The 22,960-nt window shown below is 28.9% G+C and overlaps 3 protein-coding genes across 7 annotated transcripts in view; all 3 read right to left on the bottom strand.

The window, feature by feature from the left end:
- Positions 1-1,706: 1,706 nt before the first annotated feature.
- Positions 1,707-7,904, bottom strand: M6 (neuronal membrane glycoprotein M6). The gene is made up of 7 exons (XM_015508995.2): positions 7,707-7,904; positions 6,603-6,755; positions 5,738-5,897; positions 3,124-3,283; positions 2,898-3,048; positions 2,656-2,804; positions 1,707-1,995 (listed from the first exon to the last, which is right to left on the bottom strand). Exons 2-7 carry the CDS (start codon positions 6,742-6,744, stop codon positions 1,870-1,872), a joined length of 888 nt encoding a protein of 295 aa, XP_015364481.2. The 5' UTR covers positions 6,745-6,755; positions 7,707-7,904; the 3' UTR covers positions 1,707-1,869.
- Positions 7,905-13,097: 5,193 nt separating this feature from the next.
- Positions 13,098-16,124, bottom strand: LOC107162200 (sialin-like). Its single transcript, XM_015508987.2, has 3 exons — positions 15,561-16,124; positions 14,673-15,059; positions 13,098-13,550 (listed from the first exon to the last, which is right to left on the bottom strand). Exons 1-3 carry the CDS (start codon positions 16,122-16,124, stop codon positions 13,146-13,148), a joined length of 1,356 nt encoding a protein of 451 aa, XP_015364473.2. The 3' UTR covers positions 13,098-13,145.
- A 1,316-nt stretch (positions 16,125-17,440) lies between these two features.
- Positions 17,441-22,960, bottom strand: part of LOC107162221 (vanin-like protein 1) — a 35,083-nt gene continuing 29,563 nt past the window's right edge. For all 5 annotated transcript variants that reach the window (XM_089215619.1, XM_015509023.2, XM_015509026.2 and 2 more), the window contains 5 exons: positions 21,914-22,057; positions 21,611-21,780; positions 21,317-21,531; positions 20,651-20,969; positions 17,441-19,672 (listed from right to left, as the gene is read on the bottom strand). In XM_089215619.1, coding sequence (XP_089071745.1) covers positions 19,105-19,672; positions 20,651-20,969; positions 21,317-21,531; positions 21,611-21,780; positions 21,914-22,057 — 1,416 coding nt within the window. In that variant the 3' untranslated portion in view covers positions 17,441-19,104. The remainder of the gene's footprint in view (positions 19,673-20,650; positions 20,970-21,316; positions 21,532-21,610; positions 21,781-21,913; positions 22,058-22,960) is intronic.

A 22,960-nucleotide genomic window follows, 5' to 3' on the forward strand; every position in this document is an offset into this window, starting at 1 on the left:
ATTTTGCTCAAAATTACTTACCTATAATCAAATATTGAAAACTGAAATAATCTACATATTTAATATAATGTATCCAAGATAAAAGTCGACAAGGCTCTAAGTTAGTTCACACATTGACTTTAAATAAATAAAATAACTTTGTTTGTATAGGTACCTTTTCTGTTAAAACTAATTGAAAATAATTATCGTTATACACATAACGCTTCGGCATTTTTCTACGACGATAAATTTTCTAAATGTAGTTTTTTTTAATATTATGTCAGACCTCATTAAATTTGCCATCTTACAAATGAATCAAATGGACATGACATGCTGTTGTTGAATAAATCATTTAGGAATCAGTATACTTGCTACTTATTACAGAAACTGCAAACAGTTGAAGTTAACCAATTTCAGTCTTAGAGAGTTTGGCAAATGTACCTATAAATAAACAGCCTTCTTTAATCTTTATCATAAAGTGCTAAGATATATATGCCAATTTAATTTCATCCAAAATAAATATCTAAAAATATATTAATACATTTTTAATTTTAAGAAAATGTTGTGATAGAAAAAAACAAAATTATGCCATGCTATAGGGTGGTAAAATTGTGATAGAAAATTTGTAGCATGGATTCTATGAGTGTGACAATAAAAGGTTCTTAGAATCCTTAATTTGAACTATTCTACTCAACCAGAAATTTTTAAATTTGTGATTAAATTTCTCTAAAACAATCTTTAAAAATTAAATGTTGAACTGTTAACTGTAATATTTTAATTAATGTTTTCCACAAAGAAATACACTTATTTGTTTGTTGTTTAAAGAATATATTACCCATTCAATTGAAAATTTTATGATTAGAATGATACCACAAAGAAAAATATTACGAGGATTTGAATGACTTAGGAGAATGGATATAAGCATATAACTTATATATATATATGTTATACATCAATTTGTTTTATAATTTATTATAAAATTATTTCTTGAATAAGAATAAGATAATGATTAAAAATATAATGTAATTTTAACATTAAATTTAGATTTAATAACTAATTCTTATTATCTAATTTATCTTAATTAATACAAAAATAATTGCTACCTGATTGATATACAAAAATTGTATTAAAAATGTAAAAATGTAAATATTACACTAAATATAATTTATTATATAAAAGTATGGTATTGGTATTATAAAATGATGTGTTTTGATATATGACATTAGTCATGATTGGTTACATATTTTGTTAATAATACAAATGTTTAAAGCACATAACTATTAATATAATTGAAATAATTTTTTAACAAAAACTAATTCTTAACATTGGAAAAAGTTTTTTATGGAACATTCTACATTTATAGTGAACAAAAAACCACAAAATACTGGAAAAATGAAAATGATAAAACCTAAAAAGAAAGACGACTAGACTTAATTATTTTTAGTCTGTTAAAAAATAAAATAGGATACAAAATCAGGAATATCAATTGTTTTTGTGAAATTTTAAACAACTTAAAATAATTTAATTTCGGCAAAGTTATTATTAAAATAAAATTATTATTTAAAAATAATACTTGAAATACTTCTTTAATATTTAGTGCAATAAGATTCAAATTTAAAATCTTATGATTAAAAATATATACTTCTAAAATTATACATGATTATATAATTAATCAAAATAAAAAATCTTTATAGTAAAAATAAATTAAAATATTGCCTTTGTGTGAGATATAACCCTAAGCTTATAATAATAAAATATATTATAATAACTACGAGTGATTAACTGGACGGTAGATCAACATTTTGAAACCCTGTAGTGTAGGACATTTAACAATAGTGGAATGATATATGTAATTAGCTTAATCAATTCATTAAATTAGTCAATTAATGTTTAAAATCTTTCTTTGGAAGTAGCAAAATCAGTATCTTGCAAAAGTTGTAATTCTTGAAGTTCTTCAAACTTTTCATGATCTCTAATGTGAGCATAGTTAGCAGATAAACACATCAGATAATGGACCTATTGAGTACAATAAAATCATTATTAAATTAATAAAATAAAATAATTAATATATTTTGGTAACTAGTTAATAGTTATTTTACAGATTTATCAGTTTTATATTTAATCTATGTCTAGTATGAAGTAACAAGTAAATTCGGAAGTTCATGGAAAAATATTAAAAATATCAAATGGCCAAATTTTATTTCATGAAAGTATAATTTAAATATTTTCCCCAAATATTACATTAATATATTTAAATGTTTCGATGTATAGATAATATGTTTTACTCTGTTTCATAAAAGAAGGAACTTATTTGACGAATCTGACTGATGTAAACGATAGTATGGAGGTCAAATTTCTCCCACTTTTCACTACAGCAGCGAACCAAACAGTCGAAAATGATGGGAGATACTTATAATCAATGAAAAAATGAGTTCTTTCACCCATAAATCGAAGTATATTTTGTTAGTTTTTAAAATTGTCATTGAAAACTATATTATGTCTATTAAGTTTTATAGGGAACAGTATATAAATAAATTCAGGTTCCCGGTTATTGAAGTTAGATTGATTTTGAGGCATAATCTTCTTAATATGCTTCTCATTAGTCATTACTTATTATAAAACTTTGTTTTAGTCTGTTACTAGGAAATTCATATATCTTATACAAATAGTTCTTACCAAACTTATTAATATCAAAATTACACCAAAAGTAGCCATCATAAACATAAATTCTGATTTTTCAACAAAATCTCTGCAGAAAAACTTTATTTCTCGAATTTCACATATCTTTAAATATTCAATACGAGTAGATTGAGGAAAAAAGAAATCTAAAACAAAAATTTTTATTATTTCATTTCAAGAGTTTAGCTTTCTATTGATTAAATGTAGTAATCAAGTATTAATAGAAGTTGTATACTTACTAAATTGTGTTAAGTCAATGCATTGATGATAATCTTGAACTTGGGTGCTAACACACATTTTCCAAAAAACAGTCAATATAAATGTTGAAATTATTAGTAAACCAAATACAAAAATCCAAAAAAATTGAAGTATGTATATAATTCCCATAAACTAAAAAAAAAAATGTTTGTTAAATTTAAAAAAATAGGTACTTAATATTTTTTATCACATCAAAAAACTACTCACAACTGCACAAGATATACGGCCGCCAACTCTATTTCTCCATGCCTTATAAATACGACGACGTGTTGCTCCTGTTGCCAGAAATCCAACAAATATGATCATTAATGTTAGAGCTCCCATTCCTGCAGCTATCAAAACTAAAACGGTTTTTACAGTTTCAAGCCTTAAAAATATAAAATACAAAAATCATAAATATTAATACTTAGTATGAATAATTACATTGTTATTTAATATTTATATTCAGCAAAAGTATAATAAATTTAGAAAACTACATTAGCAAACATTAATGAAGGGATTGGAACTTTTAATAATTGTATATTTTTTAGGACGCTGAAAATCTGTGATTTGACATCAATTATAGTTTCTTAATGCATACAACTCAAATCTAAAATTGTCATATTTTACCAAATTAAACTAATTTTGTATTTTTTAAGATTTTCATACATATTAACACACATTTTGTGAATAAATAAACCAAAATTTTAATTTCTAAAGAAATCTATTGTTTTTGAATAAAAAGCCTTCACACTATCTTAATTTCGAATCTTTCAGTAAAGATATAACAATTATTTTTTATTTTCTATAAAAAAAAATACAATTGTATATTATAATAATGCATAGAGATGTTCCAGGTAGCAAATTTGTTATAAGCCGGGTGCCGAGTACTGGCTAAGTAAAATTTTTAATACTAACTTAGTATGGAGGTTACGTACGTGAAGTTGGCCTACCCACTTTGGAGTAGCGACTTAAAATCTTCACCAATATTTAGCGAGTTCACTTTTAGAATTTGCGAGTTAGCCGTTTATAAGCAGCAAGCAAAATAAAAATTGGTAGGCCAAATTCACGGAGCCCACCCATGTTGTCCTAAAACTTTGAAATTGGTATCAAATGATAGCCTCTAATTTGCGAGAATTTGCGAGTCCACTTTCAGAATTTGCGAGTAAGCCGTTTGAGAAATATTGATGGGTTAGATTACAAAAATATAATTTGTTTAAAAAATATTAATTGAAATAAAAAAACCGAGTATAAAAAATACAATCCAACTAAAAAACATGTTGTATTGAATAAATATATCTCAGTTGATAAAAAATATAATTTAAATAAAAAATAATAATTGAATTAAAAAAACTGTGTATAAAAAAATATAATCAACTAAAAACCATGATGTATTAAATAAATATATCTAACTCAGTTTTTTTACGTTTAAAATGTTATGTGTTGAGCTAATAAACAATAAAAAATGATGAAACATAGAAGGCCAAAAATACTTTACGCAAAATACGCAAAATAAAAAAAGCAATTTTGAATATAAAATAACATAAAAAACAACTAAATTAATCAAATAAACTAACTTAATTTTTTTAATTCAGTTAATATTACCTAATTAAATTCCCTTTAATATATCAACCAATATTATTTTTATTAATTTAATATTTTTTTATCAACTGAGGTAGATATATTTATTTAATACTTCATGTTTTTTAGTTGATTATATTTTTTATACACGGTTTTTTTAATTCAATTAATATTTTTTAAACAAATTATATTTTTGTAATCTAACCCATCAATATTTCGCAAACGGCTTATTCGCAAAATTCTGAAAGTGGACTCGCAAATTAGAGGCTATCGTTTGATACCAATTTCAAAGTTTTAGGATAACATGGGTGAGCCAACTTCACGGTCAAAAAGTGGGTTTTGTGGGTAAATGGTCGACTCGCAAATTCTGAAAGTGGACTCGCAAATTCTCGCAAATTAGAGGCTATCATTTGATACCAATTTCAAAGTTTTAGGACAACATGGGTGGGCTCCGTGACTTTGGCCTACCCATTTTTATTTTGCTTGCTGCTCATAAACGGCTAACTGGCCAATTCTAAAAGTGAACTCGCAAATAACTCGCAAAATATTGGTGAAGATTTTAAGTCGCTACTCCAAAGTGGACGGGTCAACTTCACGCACGTATGGAGATTGGACGAGTAAAATTTATAGTACTAATTGGGTATTGAGTATTGGCCGAGTAGAAATGTAAATACAAAATGGGTACTATACTACTACTATCAAGTATCGACTACTAATTAAATGATTGAGAAATTAATAATTAATAATTAATATTATATAGGTACATAAATATATTTGTATATACACAAAATTTATTTTTGTAATTTGTAGAAGAACAACATGATTTGTTTACAATAAACTGGCTATTGTAAATCAGTTCAGTTATTCCAATATGTATAAAAATAAATTATAATTTATTAATCTAGAATTTTAGATTTTTCCCATTAAATTAATTATAGGTATGCATATATTTTGTATATATATGCATAGGTATGCATATTATACATATTATCAACTTTTGTCAGTTACCGGATATGAGTTGAGTAAAAATGTTGTATTTTGCCAAGTAAACATGTAGGTATTAAGCCAGGTACCGAGTAAGAGTCAAGTCTTAAATATGATATCAGGTACCCAGCCATCAAGTACTTGCTGGCTACCTGGAACATCTCTAATAATGCGTATCTAACATTTTTTAGTGCATATATTTAAATATACACATTTTTTTCCTTGTTTTTTATTTAAGTTCCATGCCCTGCTATATATGAAAAAAAAATTAACATACCAGCCAATATAGAGATGAAACACTTGATCAAACATCAATGCACTAAGCGTTACACCACGATACATTGTACAACAAAATACTCCAATACCAGTACAACATAAAAGAGCAGCTATTAAAGTAGCATATGGTATTCGTGTTGTACATGCCACTGAATTAGTAGCTAAAAAAAATATAAATATAATATAATTCTTAATTAATATTATTAAAACAAAGTGCATTATTAGATATATATATATATATATAGGTAGGTATAAGAGTTTAAATGAATAAATTAAAAAACTAAAAAATATAGAAATTAGAAACTAAAATTTTAAAACCTTAAAAGTACTTGGTGTCAAAATAAAAATGTGAATAGAAAGGTACCGCGTCTCAACAAAATCTGGTTATTCTTGTGCATCCCTCACACCAAACATTGCCTTGTTATCCCCACTACCTGGTATGGAGCTATTCGCTAGAAATGAGCGACAGCAGATTAGTGAGTAAACACATGCCTGTTTATATATGTAGATTGCACACAGAGAGGATTCGATGGTTTGGCAGAGATGTGGAGCTCAGTCTGTATGGGCCAAAAGGTACCTTTCTCTTATGAGACTGACTGTATATTATTTGAATAATTTTATCAAAAAAGTGAATTGATTAAGTTTAAAACTACTTTTTAAAACAGAAATTTAATTCAAACGATGAACCATTGATTCTACCATGTATTTCTGATTTCCGAAATATGATAATAAGAATATGATATGAATTAAAACTTTAAGGCTTTATATATGAAATTCAAACACAATATTGAACACTTTTACACCCAAGGACTGAAAATATATTTTGAATATTCTATAAAAATAAAATGTAATACATATTCACTTACATGCTGCATCACCAGCTCTTATCTTGTAACTAGAATGTAACGAATATTCAGAATAGCGTCCAAGAGTTTCCCTAGAAGGGTTATAATGTGAACTTTGCAAAGGCATCTCCATCTCAGGTCTTTGGAAATTATACTTATTCATAGTTTGAAATGCTAAAACAATCATCAAGAACAAAAATTAGTCAATACAAACAATAAAATACTGATTCAAGTAAAATTTTACCTAAATTAGCAATTATGTATTTCAGAGAAAAATATTTTTAATTTATAAATAAAATATGCTTATATGGTATAATAAAATATTTTATTTAAATTGTAAATTCATAATGATTTTTATAATAATTGATTATTGTTACATGGATTGATGACTATAGAAAGGGGAAATAAGTTTTACTAGGTAAATAATATTAGTTATAGGTATTTACTAGACAGAAATATTTTTATACTATATTAATTGAATGTTTCACTTGACTTTAATTTAAATAAATAAGTAAATAGATGTATTTTATTTCATAATATAAAATCTACTTGTACACCTATGTTATTATGTTATATTACATACTGCGGATACCTTTATAACAAACAACATATTTTTTTTTAAATTCATTAACCTAATACATTTTATTTAAACATGTTAATAATAATTTAAATAAAGGATGAAATAATTTTCACTTAATGAATTTTATTTTTTACGTCATCTAAAGTTAATACTAATGAATTCATTATTCAATGAATTATTGTAAGTCTGTTATTTTAACCAACGACAGGTCGGAATGCAGATTGACTGACATTTCAAATATGGGCAGGTAGGTACAAAAATGAAAAAAATATTTTTAGATTCTCAGAAATAATATCTATACATCAGTTTTAATATAAGGTATGCAATTTATATAAAAATTACAGTAGGTATGGACTAAGGAACAATATTATTGATGTTCACATAACCTATACAGTTGCGGTTGTTTACAATGATACTCAATGAACAATCACAAAAATATATCTCACTGGTATTTTATTAGAAAAACATAAACTATAAAAACCATTGAATATTATTATTCCGTATTCAATGTTTAACTAATTGATCGTGTTATATTTTATACTTACGTCAATTAAACAAAACTGATCATAACTGCTGCTGAACAAAGATTAAATGGCTGAATATGGAACAATTTGGAATGTAATTATAACTAAACTATTAAAATCAAATGAGGGTAAGACACACAATTAATAGGTTAAATTAAAATTGATGTCGACAAAACAAACGATAAATTAGATTCTGTTAATGTTACTAATTTTACTGTTATCAAGTATCATTTTGTTAAGACAAAAAAAGTAACGATGACAGGCTGGGTCGGTGGGCGGTGATCATTAAAAGTGAAAGTGATCTGTTGAAGGCTTGGAGGTAAATTTAGTGCTGAAACTAAGTTTCTCGATGAGCGGGTTAGATTGTTTTCATCAAACCGACCTAGGTAACTGACAAAAATTAAGCAAATAAATTTAGTGATTCAATTTAAAAAAAATGTATACCTAGGTAGTTATTTAAATTTGGTAAATAAGTTTACTTTGAATCGGTCGAAACATATTTTAATTTAAATATATTTTATATTTAAAATTAATATATATAGTTACCTGTAAAAGGCAGTAGCAATATAGTATAAATTATCTGTACAAGTAAGGAAAGGAAAAATAGCTTTTAGTTTAAATATTATTAACTTGAAATTAAAATAAGCCTTTGAAAATGTTTGGGATAAAATCATTTTATTTTTCAATTATTGTGTGAACCAATGCCTATATAATTTTGAAAATTGTATTTTCTATACTATATCAATTTTATTATAACACAATATATGTACATTAGGTAATTAATAGGTAGTACACGAATAAATAATAAATAAAGTATTACGATTTTTATACGAATTAATGCGGCTATTAATACAGTTTGTTGGCTAATCATCTTAGCCTCTTAAGAATTAAAGCCTGCAGTAAAATTTTAAATAAAAAAGGTGAGTACCACTTTTAATTTTTATTTTCTTGACGCTTTCTAAAACTATTTGGAATTTTCAATTTTAACCTGCTCATGTAGGATGAGGTTCGTCAAACGACTGGACTGTCGTATCACTCGTGACCTTGTTTTAAATCTTCAATCTTTTGTTTATAAATCTTAAAATTTTTATAAATTTGTAATTAGAAAATTATTTGTAGATTTTCGAGATTTTCGAGATTTTGATGAAGTTTATCAAATTTTGTACTTATTTTCTTATAAAAAATCGTACCTATATGTATCTTTAATATGTTATAATTGCTAATAACAACTTGATGGGAACCTTGTATTAAATTTTCAAACTTTTTGATGCAATTAAAAAAATGTTAATAATATTTATAAAAAAAAAATTAATATTAAAATGACTATAAGTATTTTAGCTCAAGACGAGACAATATTCTTTGTAAATTTTATCATGTGTAAAAAATTGACATTCTGATGACAATTTTAAGTAGGTATATCTACAGCTATTTGTTATGGAATTAAAACAAAAATAAGACAATCTTTCTATGGAAATTCGGTTTTTAACACCTAAATAGCAAATGTCAAAAAAAATTAAGCTTCAACCATCAATCGAAGCTCACTAAAAATTAATTAGACTTTCGGGTAAACTTTTTTTGTTTAAGATAAGAAAGCTTATGAAAAATTGCATTACATTTTAAAATCTTAGATGTAAAAACCATTTTTTATGAATTTCTAACTTAAAATAATTTGTGAATATTAGTAATTTTTCAGAGATTTCCGTCAGAATTATCACTTTAGACTCTCATAAAACTCATTTTAATCTAGAGATATTTTTTTATAAATAATCATTTAAAAAAAATCTAATAAAAATTGAATTTTTCTTATAAACCGATCAAAAAGAAACAAATTATGTGCTGTGTATAAAAAATGGTGATAAAGACATTCGGTGGAAATTTAACGGTTATTAGTTTAAAGTTTTTTTTAAAACTTAAAAAGATGCATAATAAGTTTCACGGTGCATGGTGCATCTGTCTGGTTGCTCGGTGAGCTAAAAATAAATTAAAAAGTGATAATGTTTTTTTATTTCTTTCTAATATCACTCTGACACTTTGTAATCTGCAAGATCAAACTATATGTGAATATTAGAAAATATTTTATAATTTAAATATATAATACTATGTTTTATGCAGTGGCCAATTTAGGGAGAGGGGCGAAAGGGGCCCCAAGGCAAATGCCCCAAGCGATACATTTTAGGGGTGTCTAAAAGATTTGAACTTTTGTTAACGATGTTCATTATTTTTTTTTAATTTTCACACCTTTTTCGATATTCTTAAGTATTAAAAAAAAAATATTGTTGAGCATCTAATTAGAAATTACAAAAATCATTCTATATCTAGCCATTTGGGTAATATTTAAATAGCCTAATTGGTAAATATTTTACATTTATTATTCGACAAAAATTCAAGATATAATATTTTCGTTCAATGTTTATAATAAAGGTAGCCGGATACGCAAAAAAAAAAACACGACATATCTATTGTTAATCGATGTATTGTACTATTGTCTATTGTGCATATAATTATTATAATAAGTGTTGATTCCGTTTTCTGAATGTAATTAAAATAAAATTTAAATATATCAACAATTAAAATGCTAAACTGAAAAACAAAAACGTATATTAATATATATACATATATATATACACACAGTGGCGTGCCCAAGGGGGGGTGTTAGGGGTTATATCCCCCCCATTGACTTTTTTTTGTTGACTTCAACTTATTAGATATTAAGTATTACTTTTAATTATCAATTATTATAAGTTATTGCTCATTGGCTATTGCCTATTATAATAACATTCACTACCTATACGGATTGTAGTCTGTAGATCAGTGATCATGTGTTACGTTTACCTCTAAGTAATTAATAATTAATTATGTTTATGGTAAGATGGAATCAAGGTGTATTGATACACCTTGGATAGAATGATGGATCATGGTAATCACGTAAACTAATAGTATAACTTACTAGTATAAGGTCTATGGGTAAATCAGTGGTTACTAATCACTAATCAGATATAAATTATCAGCTACTTCAATGACCAGTTCAATGACCAACTCTTAGATGAATTAGTTACTTCAACAAATAAAACAGCTGAAGATTTTTATAGATTGAAAATATATGTACCATTCTTGGATAATTTTTTATCGCAGTTACATGATTGATTTATAAAACATAATAAATTATTGCAAAGTTTTAGTTGTAGGTATTCTACCTGGCTAAAAAATTCATTCAGGAACTGATCAAGTTATTAAATAACTCATTGATACTTATCAAGAGGATTTGAATAACAGTAGCTTAGTTATAACTGGAGAATTTTATTTATGGCAAGAAAAGTGTAATAAGATTCATGTTTCAAAAAGCGCTCTTGATGTATTTGGTGAATGTGACATAATGATATTTCCGCACATACACAAATTATTAAAAATTTTAATAACCCTACCAGTTACTACCGCAACTGGTGAACGGTAATTTTCTACATTAAAGCGTTTAAATACTTATTTAAGGAATTAAATTGGACAAGCAAGATTAAACGGCTTAGCTTTGATGAACATTCATAGAGACATTGAAATAAATACAGATGAAGTCATTAATGAGATGAGTACAAAATCTAGGAGGTTAAATTTCCGTTTGGAATAATTAATTTGTTTTTAAAAATTATATTTCTTTTGTATATTAAATATTTTAATAAAGGTTATAAATGTTTTTAGTTTAATGCTGTCATTTAAAAAAACAATAGTGTATAGTGTATGGCTATTTAAATTAATTCTAATGATAGAACAGTACCTACTCAATATGCATGAATGTACACATGTATAGCAATTATTGTGTTTGCCATAATTAATTTAAATGTATTTTTACTTAAAAATTTCTAACATATATCCCCCCCCCCCCCCATTGAAAATTCCTGAGGTACGCCACTGTATACATATAATTTTATTATAAATAAAGTGTTGTAACAACTTACTCATCTCTACTTTCAATCACCCCGTGTGTGTATTAATATATGAAAATTATAAAAGTTTAGGCATCCTTCCACTTATTTTGAGTAATTTCGACCTCTGGTTGTAGGTAACAAATAAGTTGCCACGATTTATATCGTATACCTACTATATAGATGACCGATTGACAGATAATATACATCTGATAGACATTTTTTACTCAATAGGTATTTCTGATTATATAGATTATATGGATAACGATTTAACAATGCGAGGTCATTTCTAATTTAACAAACAAATAGTTGATTTAACATGAGAAAAAAAAATACATCATTCTAAATTCAATATATTCATTGCTCCACTCAGAATTTTAAGTATAAATATTAAAGATTAATTAGTTCTAATCTTCATGATTATGAGTCATAACATAATCCAACAATATTTTATAACTAAAATAATACTTACCAGTTACCACAATATAGGCTATAGGCTCCACATATAAAGGCCAAGGCAATTAAGGTTACCAAATAATAATTTTAATAATATTGAATTATACCATAACCGAACTTCATGTTCAAAGCATTTTTTCTGATAGGAAAAGCATCTTCAGACATAAAAAAATAAAAAAAATAAAAAGCACACATAATTGCAATGGCATAGGATGAAGGGGAACTAAGGGGACTATAGTCCCCCCAATTAGTGGTTCAGTCTCCCTAGGTTAGGTTAGTTCTCTTTTATCTAAGTCTAATAGTTTATGCTTTTAAATTAACATAAAATAGTATGTACTATACTACTTTAATATTACAATCATATATTTTGTTACACTAACTACCGAGCTGAGTACCGGCCATTGCTGATTATCGAAAACAGACGATGCTTGGCGCCGTGCAGTGAAAAGAATGTTATCGTCAAATTGCTGAATCTAACCTAACAACCTAGCAGCTGATCGTTCAGTAATTATAAAACAAGTACAATTTCTGTAGTCCTTATGTACAAAATGAATTAGTAAATATTTGTTCAGATAATGTAAAAAAAGAAATTGTCACATAAAAAAAATTGGATTTTTTGCTATCACGGTGGATCATGTTAGGATGTTAAAATTTTAATAAATCTTGTTATTAAATTAATTTTTAAAGATAATTTTATTAAATTTTAGGTGTCATAGACAAGAATTTATGTATACCTATATGGGTTAGATATAAAAAAGGTCTAGAAGTATTGGGAAGATTTTTAAATTATGATAATTGTTAAATGAATACATTTCATTAATCATCGCAGGTATGAACCCTGCTCATAATCTAAAATATACTGAATAATACTTATCGAGTACATACCTTATGATCAATTTAACGTAAGATATTAATTATTTCAAAAACAATAATAGAATTTCGTTTTTCCGTACAGCACAAATATAAAGTTTAATAATCTTTATTTTTGTTTAAATTGAAAATATTCAAAACATTGAACTATGAGAGGAGTTGAGTAATTGATACAATGATTTACGATTTACGATACATCGTTATACTATATTTCTACGCGTTATATTGCAACTGGTTCGTTCATTGCTGATGTTATGGGTGTATTCCACGATTGTATTTTGCTATTCCCGAACAAGACGAACGGACTGAGACTCACAATGAGTATTACGCTCAAACTCCAACATATTTCGTTCCATGCCATCTGATCGGAAGAATCTCCTATGATTAAAATGAACGCTATGTGAGTAAGGTTCATTGCTAGGCTGCCGAAAATATCGCCAAGCGCCGTGATAACAGCCACAAAGTTTGGAGCCATTTCGATCTGACTGACCCGGAAACCAGAGAACACAGAACCAGATAGGGAGTACGATACTACTAGAAAACTGTAGAATATGTAACTATTCGGTATAGCCGTGGCGACCGAAAGTAGAACTGCTGGTACTGCCATACCGATACAACTAAAAACCTAGACAAAAAAATGACACATTTGATCATTCAATAATACTTTTTATCAAGCAATAATACCAAATAGTTGTTATTTTATAGTTATATTATTACTTATTACTATAGGGTTCGGATTTGAAGGCAAATGCCTTTCTTTTATTTATCATAATAGAAAAATAATTTTTATACAAAAATGTGTTTCATTTAATTTCTTAGACGATGGATGCATTTTTTTGCCTTTTTACTTATAAATGCCTTTTTGCCTTTTTTTACCTTTTGTACTTATAAATGCCTATTTTGTGATTAATTTTTTCAGTTGATTTTATAATTTTATACACAGCTTGCGTATTATCGCTACTAATGTGTTTTATTATTCGCAATATTTATAAAAATATTTTAACCCCTAACCGTAGCCGTTTTACTGAAGACAGCCTATCAAAATACATGGTAGTCAATTTTTTTTTAATACTAACTAGTTTATTTTGCACGCAGTTTTAATTTTAATTTGTATTTTTCTCAAAATGTATGCAATTGAAAGTGTTTAAAAAATGTTCACTTTTTTATTTTGTAGTATATTTATGAATTGCCTTTTTATATCAATTAAATGCCTTTTTTTACATTTTAAATGCTTTTTTTTATTGATTATATTGCCTTCAAATCCGAACCCTGCTTATTAGGTATACAGTGTGACATATCAGTGGGCCACTAGATTACCTTTGTTAAGTTTTTTTTTCATGTTACAGGCATTGCAAGTTGGGTTATACTTAGTAGTTTCTATCATTCAAATAAAAATAATAATGCTATAGTACGTATTTATTTTTTTTGTGCGTATTATAGTTAGTGGATCTAGATTCCATATATTAATTGGTACGATGAATGCCGCGACAGATGGTGGTAGGTACCTACGTTATAATTGAGCATACAAAATATAATTGTCTATACCTTTTTTAACAAATAATAAAAAGAGTTTTATTCTCAAATGACCCGTAGTCAGTATTCCGATAGTGGTTAAAGTTATGTATATGTCCCTTTAAAAATCGTTCCGGTTGCATTATCTAATAATTTGTTGGAAAATGAAAAGGTACTTATATATACTTTATGCAGAAACGGATTATATGCGAAGGGTGATTCATTTTAATTTTACTTTTCTGATAGCCGAGACGTCCATCCATTTTTTGGTTTGGATCAGCGATGCAAATCTCCCGGCTATGTACATGACGACCATCTGGCCAAGTGGCGGCAACATAGACATGAAACCGTTGTTTGCGATATCGACTTTCATTGTGTACTTAAGATAGACGGGCATGTACATGATGAGGACCACGTAGAACACAGTCGAACCGAAATTTGCTAACATCACCGACCAAACGGGCAATGAAGTGACGATTTCTGCCCATGGCACCGGAAGCTGCGCCTTGGGGTGGACGCTAGTGGTTAAAAGCTCGAGCTCGGATGGCCGGACGCCCGGATCGTCGGACGGTTGATGGTAGAACATCATAAACCAGGCAACGCTCCACGCCATGCATACTGTCTATATTGAAATAGTGTCCGATGATATAAATATCACGAAAATATTACTTAGATAGCCAAGATTTACGTTACGGCGAGTATTAATAAATATTGTGGTTATTTTATATAATTATTTATATTTTAAAGAATAGCCAAAATCTGATACTGAACAGCTCTCAACAAATAAAGTACTTAATTGAATCATATTTTCTTAATATATTTGTATTTAAATACTTATTGGACAATTTATTCAAACATTCGTTCGTAATAAATTTCATAAGTATTCTCTAACAATAACGGTATAATAAATAATACCTATAACCATTAATGAATGTAAAATTGTAAACATTGTAATATTGTATGAAATTGTAGGCTGAATACCTAAAACCCTTGGGTGTGCTACTGTTAAGCTCAATTATTTGTATTTTTATGAATAATATATATTTTTATTATGTATATCGCCTATGGCCTATTATAGTACCGCTTTGGTTGACAGACTTAATATACATAATTATATACTAACGGCCATGCCGAAAAAGCTGTATTTGAAACTGGAACCTTGGACCGCAGAGTAGAATAAGCCGGTAAACATGTTTCCGGCTACTATGCCACTGGGTATACCGGTATTTATGGTGGCATACATGTACGCCAGTTTTTCGGGCGGCGCCCAGTTGGACAGCATAACGTTCATGAACGGCCACCATGAACCGGCCAGCGCGCCGTTGACGGCGTAGAGAGCACCGGTCACTAGGGCGGGGATGGCCGATGACCAGGGTGTCCAAGACCACGACGAGAGGCCGGTCAGCGCGAATGGTGAGATGGCTGAAGAGATTGCCAGTCCACCAACGATGGTGGCCAGCATGGTCACCGAGTTCAAACGATCTGCGAATAGGCCGGCCGGTAGCTGGATGATCAAGTACGCCACTTGGTAGATGACGTTCATGGCGGAATATGTGTTACGGGCACCGGTCGCACTTACCACCATCTGATTGGTGTGGGTCCGACTAGCCATGACTAGGAAGACGCCAATCAAGAGTGCCACCATTACTTGGTAATGGGACGATATAAACCGTGTTTGGTACGTCATTGCACTTGTGGTTTGTATAGCTACGCTTCAGTACACTATGATCCACTATTCTCCGCGACAGTATGTGCGGACAGTTGCCTAGATTGTTCTGAGTGTTGCGAATGTGGCAAAAAAAGAACTATTTAATATCTAGAAATAAGAGCGTGTTTTATAATAGAATATAACACTAATTATGAGTTTTCGAAAATTAATTCACGTCACGACGTTTGTGTACAATATAACACCTATACGCGTTCTTATAGCAACGAGCTGATTTCAAATGCTTACGTGTAGTGTAGGCACAACGAGTTGAGTCAGAAAAAAGATAAGTGTGATAAAATGACCTAGGAAGTAAGGGCTGATGTAAAAATTAATTTAATGAATATATTAATACGGACATTGGATTTAGACTTTTGCTTATAAGCTTATAATCTTTTTACCGAAGTTCCTTATTTAGTTCCCTGTGAATAATGTATTTAAGTGATATATTTTGTGAATGCAGTTACTAATTAGCTAATAAGGATTGATTTGATAGTATGACCACCGAGGAGCAAGATGAAAGGTAACATAAGACTCTGCAGAGAGTCAGCCCGAACGGGCAGTTCGGTGAGTTCTAGTGGAAAAAATGGGGTGGAACAGAGATTGGACATATTGTATGAGTCTATTGGAGGATCCACTGATCAATGTTTCTCCCCCTTCAATAGCACTAAAGGTGGACGAAGTTCATATTATAAGATCAATAACAAGATTCCAGTCTATAATTGGCACATACATCACCAAGCTATGAGAAGGATGACATGAACGGGTAACCAGGGCTACTGGTCTAGGATACCGGGCCCGCAAAGGTTCATTGTCAGATAGAGGACTAAAACAAAAGCGAGCGGCTGCAATCGGGTTTTCCAGATCAATAAGTAGAGTACTGGAAATTTTCAACTTTGGTTTCTCAAATTTCAAGTCAAACCATCCTCAAAATTGAAAATCGAAATATGTTTACTATGGCTTTAGGACGAATAATAACAACATACATTATTGTAAAATTAATACTTTCATCACGTCTCGCCTACAGAACCTAAAATTAAAATAATATTATTTCAATTTGCTCAAAAATGTTTAAGGTTTGCATAATTGAATGACAATTGAATAATATATATATCTAAGAATTCGAATGCTAAAAAAATACATTTTTTTTCACTGCTAATTTTGATCAGTTTTGAAATGGTTAGCAAATTACTATGAGTCAATCATATTTAAATTAAAAAGAATAACTTTATTATTCATGATTTAAAATGTACACAATTGCTAATAAAAAAATATGTATTGCCAAAAATTTAAAACTATTTTTCGAGTTAAAAAGTATTTATTAATAACAAAATTATTTATAATACATATTCATTAATACAAATAAAAAAAATATATTTCAATATATTTCTCCGATGTTTTACAAGACTGACATCATTAATGAGTCTATGATACAAAAATACCTTTACACATAGATAAGGCTACTGGCTAACTATTTATTATGAATAATTGTTATCAACTGAGTACTGATGATTAAGGCAGTAACTAAATAGTGAAGTAAAATTGTTGTTTTTAATATATATAAATAAATAAATAAATAAATAAATGTTGAGTTTTGACCACTGTTTATAATTTAACATTTAATGTTATCATGTTTTATAAATTATTGGCATATTACAAATCAGTGTCGTAGCTAGGATAAGGTGCTATATTTAGTCCTTAAGGAGGCTCATAGTACTAATTTAAGTTACACGCATGAAATATCGTAAAAAATATAGGAAGGTACTTTTCTATAGAATGATGTTATCTAGAGTAACATTTTGATTTTTTTGATTGAATTACTTTTTACTTACATAAAGAATCGTATAGATACGATATTGAAAATTAAATAGAATAATGGATGCTCTTTTCAATTGCAATTCCTTACTACGACACTGTTACAAATAAAAACATATCAAGTATAAAACTAAATTACGATTGTACGTATATAAAATACATTCAAATGTTCATTAACACTGAACTTGACTAAGCAGTTAAGTTATTACTATTTAACCTACGCTTAATATTAATACAGTAGGTACAAAATTACACAATGTGTATAAATTTATATAAATTAATATAATAAAATTGTTACTACAAGGGCCCAAACATTGATAGAAATTAAGGAGATATTTTTTTTTAGTTATGAATTCATACTTTAATTCACGCTCATATAAAAAAATTTAAATTGTTAGATTTATCTAAAGTAGGTTATTTCAAGATTGTTGTAAGCTCAAACTAGATAACCTACATAAAAAAAAAAAAAAAAAAAAAAATGCACTGTTCAATTTTAGTTCGGATTAGTTCATAGGTTTGTTAACGTCATCAGATTTAAAAAAACGAAATAATAATACTATTAAAATAAAAGACCGACAAAACCGTTTGTTTTATGGTGGGCTGAGCTCTGTGAACAGAATAATATAATAATTTAATGAAAAAACGTTCGATTTGCAAGGGAAGAGACATAGAAAAAAGTCGTAAGTCGCGTATGATACAATTATTCGTTATTTTCATTGATAATAAAATAAAATAAAGTAATCATTTTATTTTAAAGTGATATGGGATGCCAAATGAATCACGATTGTATAAGAGTGATGATCCGAGTGAAATTGAGACGCCCCACTCTCCACAAGTCACGAGATACGATTAACGGATTAAACATGCTAAACATATAATTGTATTCGCGTGGTATTTTTGACAAAAAGTTTGGTATTTGTGATACAATTGTAGTTCAGGCCGCAGGGCACATAATATAGTTATAAATTATAAATTAAAATGTCTTATATTATATAGGAAATGACGTGTGCGCACTGCGCAATAAATATTTATAGATAAAACAGTAATGCGCCTGCGCCGACATATAAATAATATTATATTATAATCTTATTATTATACTATAATTTTATAGGTAGGTAGTATAGGCAATAATGACTGTGGTATCGTATCAACCACGGTGCACGCGTTTCGGTAGTTTGTATATGCCGAACGTGACCAGGTTGGCGACCGGTTTGGACAACTCCATGTTGATCTCTAACATTTTCCTCTTGCCGATCATCACCGTCCGCTTGCTGAACGTGTAGTAGTCGTGGGCCAGCGGATAGCTACTCGTGTCCAACGTGCTGGGTATTGGCAGCGTGCCGAGATCCGGTGACCGGGCGGCGATCGTGATACCGGTGATAGTGACCAGATCCTTGGGAGGGTCGTAGTACACGATGGCACCACCGTAGTGGCCGGCGGCCGCTACACCCGGCTTGTACGTGGTCAGGCCGCACGTTTCGATGTGCGCGTCCACGAAGCCGCTGAACGTTCTAGTACCGGAGTACGCGAACATGTTGTAGTCCGTCGTGTCGTTGTTGTTCTCGTTCCGCCAGCGCACCGTCATCGCGCACTCGAATCCATCGTGCTCGTACTGAAACGACGCGGAGAGCGTGTCGTCATGTTGTTCGGCTTCCGGATCCGCGGACCGCATGGTCACCACGTGGAAGTCCTTGAAGCTGTTGTCCACGAAGAATCTGTTCAAGGGTTTTAGTTGATAAAAAATAAAAAATAGTATTATTCACGGGCGGGAAATCCCTGTACACAATATACACGGAAGGTATACTGCGTGCTCGAAGGTTCCATACTATTATAATAAGTTACAATTACAGTTTTTACTTTTTACCAGAGCATATTATTATTGTTATCTGTTATTCTCTTCGATCACACTTTAATAGAAGCGTGTAATTTCCATGTATATTGTTTTCTATATTTTGGTTAGTCAGTTAGGTTAGGAATATACATGCCAGGTTGCTTGAAAAATTGGTTAACTTAATGATTCAATAAGATTTAATGGACCAATCATGGACTACTAAATCATTTTTAAGAGACCAATACAATATATGTTTGGTGATTTTCCATGCTACCCGGCATTATCGACATATATTTTCATTCATAGCGTATGTGGGCTGATGGATATTTTTAAGGGTGTCGAAGCTTGCTATATTGGGGGTAAAAAATTTGGGCAATTTTAAGTTACGTTGCATCATGGTGGCCATAGAGTTGGCGTTTGTAACAGGAACAAATCTAATCAAACCATTTTAGAAGTTTTCCTTTCACAAGAAAAACGATTAGACCTTCTCATAGAATAGTCGGAATTTGATCTTTCTTTTAAAGAAAACTTTATTCTGGTCATCAAACTGGACTTTGGTTTTTGAATGAACTTAAAATAATGGTATAGAAAAACACATTTCATAATAGTTAAACATTTTCAATTACCTATGTTTAGATGCGTATTATATAACTTCAAAAAAAATGATGAATTTAAAATCTTAATCTAATACGAACTACATAAAATTTCATCTTTCAAACACACAATTATAAGCTTCTTTTCAGGTTACCCCAAGTACCCAAAACAAGCCCAACATACGCCACAATGATTGTAATAATGTAATATGTATCGTTTTGAATGTAAAGAAATATTGTATTATATAGATCTGTAATATCAAACTGACCTAAAGTCACTGGGCCGGTTTTTATTTGGTGGTGAATTTTCTTTACCATAAGGCAAGACTAGGTTATCCGACATAAATGTCTGATAGTTACTATCGATCGAACATTTCTTTGATTGAGTATCACAGTTGTTATATTTTCTTTTCAACACTCTTGACAGTATTATTTGAGTGCCAGGTCGGTCAGGCATAAACATGACTAATGGTCCGTCCCGACCAGCATAAATACCACTACCTCCACCACCCATCGATGGAGCGTTGTAACTAGCTGCTATAAGATTCACGTCATTGGTATATGCCCAGCCGGCTTGCACTGAATCAGCTAAAACATTATTAACCCCCCTATTATTACAATGTGAATAGGTAAAAGTACTTAAAATACTATTTTATTGTAATTACAATAAGTTATAAATGTTTGTTGTTATTAGTTTTGGGAAGTTTTATTTGTAATCCCTCAAATGACGTGACATACATATTTATCAAAATTGTTACGAGTACCTTACGTACTCTGTAGACAATACGATGCATAATTTATGCATATATATTGATTATTGGTATGGTATACATCAAGTGTATGTACCCATATTGTATTATTTGTATAGTATTTTAATATAAACAAGATATGGCAATGTTTTAAAAGTATATTGCCTCTAAATAATATATTCTAACCTGTAAGCAGAGGAATTTCTGAAAACCAAGCCGTTGAAAATATTACATCTTTAACGCCTGTTTCACGAATAAGCCGAGCTGCGGGATCTTGAAATAGTATATCGAAGCATATAAACATTCCAAATCGCACTCCGAAATCAGTGTCAAACGTACAAAGTTCTGATGAGTGCGTATGATTGAATCCTAATTCTCCAAATAAATTAAATTTTCTATACCTAAAAATCGAAATTACCAAATACATTAAACATGTTTTAAACTATAAAAAAAATTACACCATATTCTAATATTTATTACCTAGCTACAATTCTTCCTTCCCTATTAAACACAACGTTTGTGTTATAAAAATTTGCTAAATCTTCTGGACACGAATAGTCTTCTTCTCTTTTGCAATACTCTACTTCTGGTAGATTTACTACCACATACATATGATGAAGTCTAGCCGCACATGATAGTTTATTCAACACCTAAGAATAAAATTATTATTAGTGGCTATACAATTATAAAAATTATAACAATCAGTATAAAAATATTAAGTTATTTTAGTATTTATTTCGAATTAATATAGCTATATATCAACATCTAAAGGTAGGTACTTACCGTGCTGCAATATTCAGTAAAACATGGAATAGTGTTACTTTCTGGGGAAGGAATCTCTGTTAAAAATGTTTTAATTTGTTTTCGATCATCAGGTAAAGTAACTCCGGTCAAACCAGCTTCCGGGAAAACCAATATATCAACATCCTGCAATATAATACAATGATCACAATTATATAAAATCATTAGATAACTTTAATTTATGCTGTAATTATTATAATGCAATGGGAATAATTTCGGTACGATTGGAATAAAATAAGTATATAATTAAGTAAAATTACAACCGGGATAAAATCCCTTTAAAATACCTATCTATGTCCTATGTGGCTCACTCAGAGAAAAGTGTAGTAGGATTAATGAAAAACGACTGTAAATTTAAAGAAAAAAGGTGATGATTTCGAGCCTATGAAATTTTATCATAAAAATAAATCAATGTACAGATTTAATTTAATGAAATCATATGTTTTCAATAATAACACATTTATCATTGTTTCAATACATATGTATATTATTTGTAATAAGAAAATAATACTTTTGGAAAGAAGAAAATCAAATCATTAAATTAAAAATAAGATACATTAAATTAAATTTTCAACTATTATTATTTTAAAGACATTTTTACTTGTAATAAAGACCTAACGTTTTTTTTAAGACTAAGAAAATCTTATAATTAAGTTAAAATTATTTAATTTTAACTTATTATTCAATTTTAATTATTTTAATAGCTCTTTTACTTAAAACAAAAATATATGGTCTATAAAAATAAGGAAATTAAATCATAAAAACAAAAAAGTATTAAAACCAAGATATATTTTAATCTGAGTGTATGTATATAAATAAATAAATTTAGTTTCATAAACACTGAATTATACATGTTGCTACTAATTGTTATTATAAAGGTACCAAAATACCAAATCAATACTTATTTTAATGCAGAATAGAGAATTATTCGGATAAATTCTTATTTAAATAATCGTCTGAATAAAATTGTAATCAATCAAATTCGAATAATTTTGAAATACAATTTATGTTCAATCAATACGACAATTT

Source organism: Diuraphis noxia, unplaced genomic scaffold (assembly GCF_037042655.1).
Source record: "Diuraphis noxia isolate RWA-SAM2 unplaced genomic scaffold, SU_Dnox_SAM2 contig0001, whole genome shotgun sequence".
NCBI lineage: Eukaryota > Metazoa > Arthropoda > Insecta > Hemiptera > Aphididae > Diuraphis > Diuraphis noxia.

Coding starts and splice junctions, on each gene's coding strand:
- M6 (XM_015508995.2), bottom strand. CDS start 6,744: ATGAATAAGTATAATTTCCAAAGACCTGAGATGGAGATGCCTTTGCAA. Junction 5,898..6,602: donor AAGAGCTGGTGATGCAGCAT/GTAAGTGAATAT, acceptor TATTTTTTTTAG/CTACTAATTCAGTGGCATGT. Junction 3,049..3,123: donor GCCGTATATCTTGTGCAGTT/GTGAGTAGTTTT, acceptor TTTTTTTTTTAG/TTTATGGGAATTATATACAT.
- LOC107162200 (XM_015508987.2), bottom strand. CDS start 16,124: ATGACGTACCAAACACGGTTTATATCGTCCCATTACCAAGTAATGGTG. Junction 15,060..15,560: donor ACAGCTTTTTCGGCATGGCC/GTTAGTATATAA, acceptor ATTTCAATATAG/ACAGTATGCATGGCGTGGAG. Junction 13,551..14,672: donor ACGTCTCGGCTATCAGAAAA/GTAAAATTAAAA, acceptor TTTTTTGTCTAG/GTTTTTAGTTGTATCGGTAT.